This window comes from Montipora capricornis, chromosome 5 (genome assembly GCF_036669925.1).
Source record: "Montipora capricornis isolate CH-2021 chromosome 5, ASM3666992v2, whole genome shotgun sequence".
Lineage (NCBI taxonomy): Eukaryota > Metazoa > Cnidaria > Anthozoa > Scleractinia > Acroporidae > Montipora > Montipora capricornis.
Genome location: NC_090887.1, coordinates 5,894,894 through 5,904,893, shown reverse-complemented (window position 1 = coordinate 5,904,893; position 10,000 = coordinate 5,894,894). Strand labels below are relative to the sequence as shown.

The following is a 10,000-nucleotide window of genomic DNA, read 5'->3' as shown; positions in this document are numbered from 1 at the left end:
TTTAGTTTTTGGGATTTTGACACGGCATTCTTTGTGGCAGTTGAACCTTCCGCTTCACTTTGACTAGTTTCCTTGCCCGCGCACCGGTTAACCTCAGAGATATAATAAATATCTTACTAACCTCGTTTTCTCAGTCCGTACTGTAAGTTACGGATCCTCGTTTTTTCCCGTTGATTTATGGCCCAAGCGCTTCGCGCTTGGGCCATAAATCAACGGAGATCAAGCTCCATAATATTGGTACCCCTAACTCAATAACTGAACTAACTTCACCTGGAAACACTATCCTTGTATTACAAGACCTCGTCTTGCTGTGAGGAGGAAAAAACTGTAAATTGCCAAAGCATTAACAAAGTCTACGTTTCTTGAGATCAAAGGGTTAGAACTTTCTGATTATATTTTCAATAATTACCACATTTTTATTCTCGCTGTACAGAATGAATTATAATTAAGAGTGTCAATAGAGTATTACAAGAGAAATTGACCTTTTTGGAGATACGGCGGCCATTTTTGTTTCTATTGTTTCGAAAGACATTATGGGATGCTCAGGGGGCACATTAATATGCATTTTCCCACTGGGCATCCCATAATAGCTATTTGAAACAACAGAAATCAAAATGGCCGCCGTATCTGCAAAAAGGTCTATTAATGAAGAGATTATTTGAAACAATAGAGGCATGAAGTAACATGCATGAATATAATAATTGTCATATTTTAAAAATTAAATAAAGACATCGAGCTTACATTTTCTGCTGGTAGTTGGAATTTCTGCGAGTTCCCCAACAGTTTCCCCCAACACCCTCCCTACTCCCTACTCAACAATCTCCCTAGTCCCACATCAACTAATTTCATATTTAGGCCCGATTCACCGGTTGAAAATTCGTGCATTTAGGGGTTCCGTTAAACGGAACCGCGCTAAACGTACGAAAAATTTGACGCCTCGCCGTTCAAAGATTTGAACGCCCAAATAAGGGACGAGTTTTAGCCGGTACAGAAGAAAATTTAACCGGCGCGCTGTGAACACCTTGACCGTCTAAATTCTTGCATGGCAATGACGTAGTTGCATGGATACGTGGTAACTAAACTACTGTCGTTAGGCTTTCTCTTTCTTGACGACATTTTGGATTTCGAAAAGTAGCGCTCTGCGCATGAACAGATGGTAAAACCGCTGACAAAGGTTAAACTTTAACCCGGCTTGTCAGTTCGGTGTAAACAGTGAGAGCGAAAATATTGTACGGTTCCGTGCGAACAAAATGGCCGGTGAAATTTTTCATCCGATAGAAAATTCGCCAGGTACTGCCCTCATAAGAGGATTTTCCCAATAGTTTTACAATAAAAGAGCGCGCGGGGCCGTTCGGGCCATATGATAAATGACCATTTCCCACAATTCATGTCAAGCATTGACGATAATGGTAAAAAAAAAAAAAACAAATTACGAATTAACGATAATAGTTAATTCGAGGAAGAAAATGGCTTGGTTCTTGGATAAGTATTTGATAGAGTAGGATAATTTTCACGAGAACCTAGTTTAATTGCCGAGGCTCTCACAACTCTCCTTTATCTCAATGGTCGAACATCCGAACTAAGGTCGAATATCGACTCTTGCAAAGGAGCACTCGGATTTTATCCCGACTATCCGAATCACCATAAAAATGTAGCATTCCAAATACTTACATATGGTGTTCAAGAAGTCTTCAGGTCCTGCTTTCCTCACCACAAGGCAACCTCGGGAGAACCCGCGGGCGAACGACACCGGAGCCCATCAAACGCCTGCCACGCGGGATTTTATTTATTTTTTATATATTTTTTAAATTTTTGTTTATTTATTTATTACGGCCAAAGAACTGTTATTCACAATATGTCTTCTTTAGAGAAGTTTGGTATGAAAAACTCGTAGCACGTGTTGATTACGCCTCGTTTTTTTTAAGTAATTAAAACCCTCCTACTCGGTTTTGAACATTACGGAAGTTCCCAGCTATTGCATAAGCACGCGTGGTTCATGATCAAAAACAACTTATTCCAAAATGGCCGCCATTTTAGTGTTCTTTTGTTTTCATGCAAATTGGACCTTACGGCCTCGCTATCAAACGTAAAATTCAAAACAATATTTAACCTTGAACGAGGGCATAAGGGCCAATTTGCATGGAAACAAAAGAATACTAAAATGGCGGCCATTTTGGAATAAGGTGTATTTAACAAATCGGAAGGTTAGTAGCCCAGCATTCTCTAAAGCGCCTTTAAACTGTAAGTTTATTGATTGTAAAACGGCTTTCATAAACACGCATCAAAAATAACTCATTATGATTTATTTTATTTATTTATTTTTTAACAATAAATATAGCTACCTTAAAGTGTATATGCAGCCTGCAGGGTTTTGTGGTATTAGTTCCCAAATAGAAGGTAGACAACTGCTCAAATAATTTTTTTTCAAATCGTAGTTTAAAGTTCCCGCTTGAGACACGCCCTTTCCACCTGACCGAGCATAGGGGCCTAAGAAGGAGTTTAGCGCAGAGTTGTGACGTCACATCAGGAACCAAGGGTTTCCTCGGGAAAATTAAACTTCTCACTTTCTCTCGCAAACACGCATTCGAAGGTAGTAATAATGCCTGATCCCAAGCGTTGTCTACCGTTGATCCCTGCCCAAAGTAAGTTGAGCGAAGTCCAGAAGGACAAAAAATGGATCGATTTTGTGAAAAGGAGGCGTTCAAAGTGGCAGCGAAATGCTTCTTTAAACGTTTGTTCATGCCACTTTGCTCCAGAAGATTTCACAGAGAAATTCGTGTTTGGTGTGGACAACAAACAGTGCGACCTCATAAAGGACGAGTTTGTTCCTTTCCGCAGATTTCAAAGGAGATCGTGGAATGAAGAGAAACTATCAAAACGAAGCCGTCGCCAGGTTTCGTAACAATCGATTATGGTGATTAGGTCAGCCAAAAGGCGAAGCGATTTCACAATAGGCCATTTCCGAGTTCATATCCGCCTCCTCTTCAAAGCGAGTCTAAGTGCAAAGTTTTTGTGATGGTAATTAGTTCTACTTTACATATGAATGAAAACTAATTTTCATAAGAAAAACTTCGCACTTAGACTCGCCTTGAAGAGGAGGCAGACATGAACTCGGAAATGGCCTATTTGATTGTTAACGGAATTAAGTGAGTTTACAATGTGTGATGATCGACATAAAATGGCGAAACAAATATAAATAAATACAACTCACTGATTGTCACCACTAGCTTAGTTCTTTGTTTCACGATGATACCAGCTCCTCGTACATTTTGAACCCGACACAGCAAACGGTGAGTCTTTGTTTGTCGCCCTGACGAGGTTACCAAGCCGTGTGACATAAGACTCAACGGTCGCCGTGTCGCGTTCAAAACATACGAGGCGCTTTTCGATCGTTTTATCGTTTCGTTTGGGACACTAACAGCCGCCTGACGTCGCTGGCAGGGCTTCGATTGCGCGGCTAGCGGATTGAAATGAAAGAAAAACCTTTGTCCTTGAATTCTACGGTGGATTTGTGGCCGTAGGGACATTTTGGTCTGGGATTTTCTGGCTTCGTTCGGTAGGCTTTCCCGACTAGAGTGTTTCGCGTTGTTCTTTCTTTTTACGTGGGGAGACTTGAAAATCAAATCGCTACAAATAGGTAACATAACCAAACAAGGGACAAGAAAACACACGCACGGAATATGATAATCCATTGGTATTGAGAACTTCATCCTATATAACTACCTCAAAGAATATCATCGGAACTCCCATACAAACCATTATACTACATTCGACGCCATGTTGTTTGTGCTCTCTAGACAAGAGAACTTGAGCTGGCTATGATGATACTGATCAAGCCATTCATCTTCGGCAAGAGGCTCATCAACAAAATCCATAAATGATACAGACTCGCTGCTTCAAAATAAAGATCAGTAATAAGTGGATTTTCATGGACCCGCTGATGAAGACAAAGCAAATGCAAACATGCAATCAAATCCTGATGTGACGTCATTAGTGACCAAACCACAAAAACCCTGTAGGCTGCATAGACACTTTACTGGCATACATTCTTTTCTCACATAAAGGACAATTTCCTCTTCGCTTCCGATGACCCAAAAATATTAGATCTTGCGCGAGTAAGTTGGTCCGGAAAGCAGCTGGAACCAAAACAAGAGTTTTTTAGCTTTCAAGATATACTTTGATTCTTGACAAAATAAACCCGAGCTGAACCAGAAATATCCTTCAGAATTTATGTTCCAGGACTCCATAAGAACTGAAACTTGTTGACAGCAACTCCACACCATCGATTTTATCCGAAGGAACAACGGTGTCCGACGCACTTGGCCGAAGTAACTCCGACAAACTTTCGCTTTCTCCTGGTATACGCTCGAGTTCAATTTGCTCTTTAGGCGACAGGAAACCCGGACGCTTAAAATATCCGGTGCTGTGAGCCTTCTTGTGTGACTTCACCGCTTCCTTAGGAGTTTGATGCGAAGACAAATTTAGTTTTTTTGCTTCACCTTCGAGCGAAATATCTTCAGTGCTGACAGCTGGATACTCCACGTAACTTGCAGACATCTTCAGGCCGCTGGTTGTCAAAGCCAGAACATTTCCAGATTTGTCTAACAAATACAACGAGAAAATTGATCAAAAAAACAAAGCCAGCTGGAGCCTTCAGATCGAGATTTTCTTACGCACGCGTAAGCTCTGCTGGAATTTTGTTTGAAGTGCTACTATGATAAAAAAAAAGCACTTCCTTTTTTTCTTCAGATTCTGAAAGTGTGATTGCTTGACACTTTACTGGCAAAATTTTGAGCTTTGATTTTTATTCCAACTGGGGATGGGTTAATTGCCCGTTCGCTTATTTCTTCGAAAGAGGACTGTCTAACCGTTAAGAAATGGAATGATCATTACATGGAATTTCCCCCTTCCTTTTTAAAATGCGGCCGCTTCTTTCGTGGATATTCCCCATGGCAAAAATAAGTCACTTTTATGCTAAAGTTCTGATCGATACAAAACACTTCTTAAAGAACCCACTCACGTCTCGAAACAGAGCTGGGGACCATTGTCCCAGGTATAGTGGTCTGACCTAATCTGGTCGGGGGCATCTTTCACTTCCAAAAAAACATTGTAAACTGAGTAAACAAGCAGTCTAGCCAAAGTCCCCAACAAAAAGCATTGTAAATTAGTCCTAAAAAGCCCCGAGGGGTAGAGACTAATCACTTCACTTCACTTCTTTCAGGGGCGAGGGTATGACAGTAAAAATGTGGAAAGATAACCACATACGACGGCTTCTTTCGTGAATATCTTTAAAAACAGTTTTAAGTCGCTTTTGTGCAAAAGTTAGTCATTTCCACTACAATGATGTTTGCGCTTACTGACGTCTTCTCGCTAACACCCCAAAACTCACTTTGGTGGAAAAATTCCAAATATTGCCGAAAGAGCTTGATCTGTTTATATGAGTCACAATAACTTTACTCATTGCACGATGTTACTCGACCATAGGGGGCTAAGATTCACCCAGAATCGAAGTCTCGCCAACAAGCCTTTTCTAGAACAGATCTGCTCCAAGCAGATGTAGCCAAATCTGACGAATGGTTTGCTTCGTAGGTAGTGTATCCACGTAGCGACTACTGAACTACCGGGTAGGAAGGCGTGACTTCAATTGAACATTAGCCTACACAATATTCTAATTCTTATTGTATCGTAAATGGTTTGAACCCAGGAGTCATAGCGATCGTCCGGGTGAGGGTAGTCCTGAGGGGGGCCGTTTAGGATGGTATTGACTGACGTTTTTACAACCTCACCGGAAGTCATCGTCAGAGTCATCGAAACGTCAGTCAATTCCATCCAAAAGAGTCCTTCACATGACTACATGACTACTATGGCATGCCAGTCCAGGGTTACCCCCAGGCACCGTGAGAGAAAAGTGTCTTGCCCAAGAACACAACACAATGTCCTTGGCCAGGACCCGAACCCGGACCACTAGATCCGGAGTCGAGCACTCTAACAATGAGGCCACCACGCCTCCTAAAACGCTTCGGTAATTTAACGTCGGAATTGATTCTACATGACCCTAGCCTGCCTGAAATATAGGAGCCTGGAACCAAGCCCCAACGTTTCGACCGCGCGCCATTTTCAACGGAAGAGCCTGCTTGCAGGCTAACATGACCCTTTCACTGGACAACAAGTCCGACGTAAAACACCAACCCGGTTTGTTTTCAAACGTTCTACTCTAAAAGCATTTAACCCTTTAAGATCCGAGGGAGCGTCTAGCGCCGACGGTTAGAACGAGTAAAATCTACAGTGAACCTAGGTGTTGTTTAATAGCCAACCAGTTGACTGAACGACAAGATTAGGGAGCTTAAGCAAGCACGTTTTTGAGACTTGGACGGCAACCGGAAGAAAACATTTCACGGAGCGCCAGGACAGTGGTGTCTTCCAGATTTTTAAACTGATCATCTCTAATGGAGAGATGGTACTTAGCAATGTAAATGGTTGTGTAAAGACAAGTTAAAAGGGAAAACAGCTCACTTCCGGTTGTCGTCCGCGGCTCAAAAACGCGCGTGCTTATCAAGGTCCCTAGTTGAATCCCGAGAAACGCGGCCTCAAGGGTTTTAGTTCGTAGTGGTATCCAGGCATTTCGCCCTCTGGACTATTAGTCCCCTGTCGTGAGATGACTATTGTTAAAGCACCGATCTTCTATTTAGGTCTAAACACTCATTTCAGTGATGGTTTAGCATTAGTGTTTTAAACGGTTAGCTGTCATTTATGGTCAAAGACATGTCATTTATGGTCTTTAGACAGAGGGGGGCGAATCGCTCGGGCTAAATTGTCTTTGTGCGAACTGTCTCACATTCATTCGCGTTTTCAACAGTCGAGCCATTTTATCAGTTTAGTTTCCTTTTATTCAATTTCCGAATTAAGTTACTCGTCACCAGTCACAAAATTTTCAGCATTTATTTCTCTTTTATTCAAACAATATTAATTAAAATTCATTTTGCAGCTATCAGATTCAGGGCATCTTGGAACCAGTCACAAATATTACGGTATTCAATAAGTTTAGTAACACTGAACACAGTCATGAAATAAATGTAGATATTTAAACTGCGGATTATAGTTGAAAGGAAGAAGTGATAGTCGCAGTTATCGGGACAATTGAAGCAATTGTCTCTTGAAATCTGACTCGGGAAGCTTCAACGTGATCCAGATGATCTGGTGACGTGATTCGGAGAACTGGGGAGAAAAGATTTTAACGCCGTATCCCACAACCGCGCGCGGCCTTGAATGTTATCTTCGAATTCAACATGACGGAGGCGAGGTAAGATCTCGTCGGTTGTACTTGAATTTCATTCAGTAACAGGAAATGTGGGAAACACGGAATGATCTGTTGAGTTTTGGTGATGGAAATATACAGCAGGAAATTTGGAAACAACATTTAAGGCCGCGCACGGTTGTGGGATACGGCGCTTAAATATTTCTTCCCAGTTCTCCAAATTACGTCACCAGATCACCAGGATTCGATACCAGAGCAGTGGTCTACCAACTGAGCTATGAAGCCACACAGTTGGGAGGAGACCAATTGAAGTGCCACCTGAATTTTCAGTTATCTATGAGAGAAAAAAAATGTCCAGATAACTACGATGATCATTTCTCCCTTTCAGCACAATTTGAGTTACATCACAGCAAATGAAACAATCTTAACATTATGATTGCAAAACAACAGTATTTTAAAATACATTCTTTTAATGAAAAGCTCCATGCAAGATCATACAAATAAGAAAGACATTCAACAGTAAACCAGATTTACATAGAACCATTTTACACGCTTCAAAGACAAGCAAAATTCTATTATTTACTAGTTTTTAACTTTAGCTTGATATTGCTAAAATTCGGTGAATTTTCAGCAACGAGCAGCTTTATATTCTAAATGTCAAAGTAGATGCTAATCACTGAGAGTCGAACATCATTTTTTGAGAGGCCGCCATATTGAACTTGAACATATTCACGCACAGTTACCACAGTTACAGCGACAAACACCTTGTGTAGTGCACACTGAGGCGACATGTAGCAGGAACGTGAAGCAGGGACATGTAGAAGGGACAAAATCACAACATGTGCACACACATGAAAATGTTGCGGGTACATGTTTCAGGGATGTGTTGCAGCGACATACCCCCTCGTGTAAACTGATACTTTTATAATTGTGTAACACCAATCTGAGGGTTATTTTGTCCCCGCGACGTGTCCCATGAAGTTCAACAAGTTGAACTTCATGGGACACGTCGCTGGGACATGTCGCTGCAACATGTCCCTGGAACATTTTCATGTGTGTGCAAATGTTGTGATTTTGTCCCTGCTACATGTCCCTATCACATGTCCCTGCCCCACGACCCTAATGCATGTTGCCTCAGTGTGCACTGCACACCTTTTCGTCTCCGCAACATGTCGCTGCAACATGTCCCCGCAATATGACCCCTCGTGTCTGCCCATCTTTAGGGAATTTTGGGCGGGTTGCCATAAAACGTTTAGTAGTTTTTAATTTTTAATTATTAAAATTGCACGGCAGGTTTTACATTGTTAACTTAGAGAATAGTACTATTCAATAGCTTGTAGTCAATAGCTTTAGATTTTAAATTTGTATTATATATTTATTACTGTATTGTATTCCGCATCCTGATGAGATTTCCGTGGGTAAATTAAGGTTCTATCTATCTAATGATGAAGTTCAGAAATTTACCAAACACTTCAATGCTTTACTTTAAACCTTTCGCCGCAAAAGGATTCCCCGTTGAAGAGTAAAATCGTCTGGTGTTAGACAGAGTAAAATCTTTTAAGTGTCACTATTAGGAGACTGATGAAAATCATTAAGTAAATGGGGCAGTTCTTGAGAAGATGATGAAGATGTTGTTCCCCATTTCGCCTTAGGAGACAAAGGGTTGATATCGTACATGTTGTTAACCATTTCGCTCCCAGAGGAGTCCTGCACTAATGTGCTTCCCCAGCGAAGAGTGTCCCCTTTTGGAGACGAAGGGTTAAAAGGGGACAGTTTTTGAATGGACGTAGATGTTGCTAGCCATTTCGCTCCTAAATGGTTCCCCATTGACAATAATTGTCACTCTTAGAAAGCAATGGGGTAAGCCGAGTAAAGCCAAAAAAAAATAAAAGATCAAAATTAAAGTTACACTGTGAGTTTCAAATGTCGCTTTTTTTAGCCTAGATGTTTAAACTAGAGTTTTTAAGGCTTAAAAGCGAGCTCTATTTTCCTTCCTTTAAAAATGATATCATAACCAAGTACTTAGATATTTTTTATCAGACTTGTCATCAACAGTATCAACCGTGTCGGTGTAAATATCCCCAGCAACGTCATCATCATCATTATCAATTGTTTCCTGACAGGACTCGTAAGACTCCCCGTCAGAGTAGTACATAGCTGGACCTCCAAAGATGGTCCTGCTTAATTTTGGCACAGTCTTACCATTCATAGACTTGGCATCCTGTGAATCTGTTTGGTACATTTCAAGCCCCAGAGGTCCCTCCTTGGGAAGACCTCCTGACTGTTCCAGTGAATGCTTGATGGCACTTGTCAACTGAAACAGAATGTAACATGAAAAAGAAAATTGAAAAGGCAGGCTTGCTTACCTGCATAAGTCACATTTATGAAATGTTCAAAAAACGAGCAGCAGTATTTTTAGACCCGACAAAACATGTGCTGAGAGGTTTTGAACGGCTGCAAAAACAAGTGTGTCCCTCGGGAGTCAGAACAAAGGTTCAAACTGTGAGAGGACAACATTAGCATACAAGAAAAACAAGCCGGGCCTCATTGCTATAATTGCTTATAATTATAATTATTATATTAATTATATTTAATTACTATAATAATTATATTATTATAATTCGTAATTATTATTGCTTATAATTCTAATTAAGAGTGTTTCATCGGGTTTAAAGCTCATGCAAGTGACGTTTTATCGGTATTTTGATAGACTGTTAGGTTCATGCATTATTAAGATACGACACA

At 40.9% G+C, this 10,000-nt stretch overlaps 2 protein-coding genes across 3 annotated transcripts in view; one reads left to right on the top strand and one right to left on the bottom strand.

Moving 5' to 3' along the window:
- Nucleotides 1-740, top strand: part of LOC138049277 (uncharacterized) — a 36,857-nt gene extending 36,117 nt beyond the window's left edge. For both annotated transcript variants that reach the window (XM_068895483.1, XM_068895481.1), the window contains one exon: nucleotides 1-740. This exon is cut by the window's left edge and continues 1,835 nt beyond it. The gene's annotated coding sequence lies outside the window, so the exon portion shown is untranslated.
- A 1,489-nt stretch (nucleotides 741-2,229) lies between these two features.
- LOC138049260 (hyccin-like) overlaps nucleotides 2,230-10,000 on the bottom strand; it is an 18,716-nt gene continuing 10,945 nt past the window's right edge. The window contains exons 10-11 of the mRNA XM_068895456.1: nucleotides 9,458-9,569; nucleotides 2,230-4,601 (exon numbers count right to left, since the gene is read on the bottom strand). Of these exons, the coding sequence (XP_068751557.1) occupies nucleotides 4,222-4,601; nucleotides 9,458-9,569 (492 nt within the window). The 3' untranslated portion in view covers nucleotides 2,230-4,221. The remainder of the gene's footprint in view (nucleotides 4,602-9,457; nucleotides 9,570-10,000) is intronic.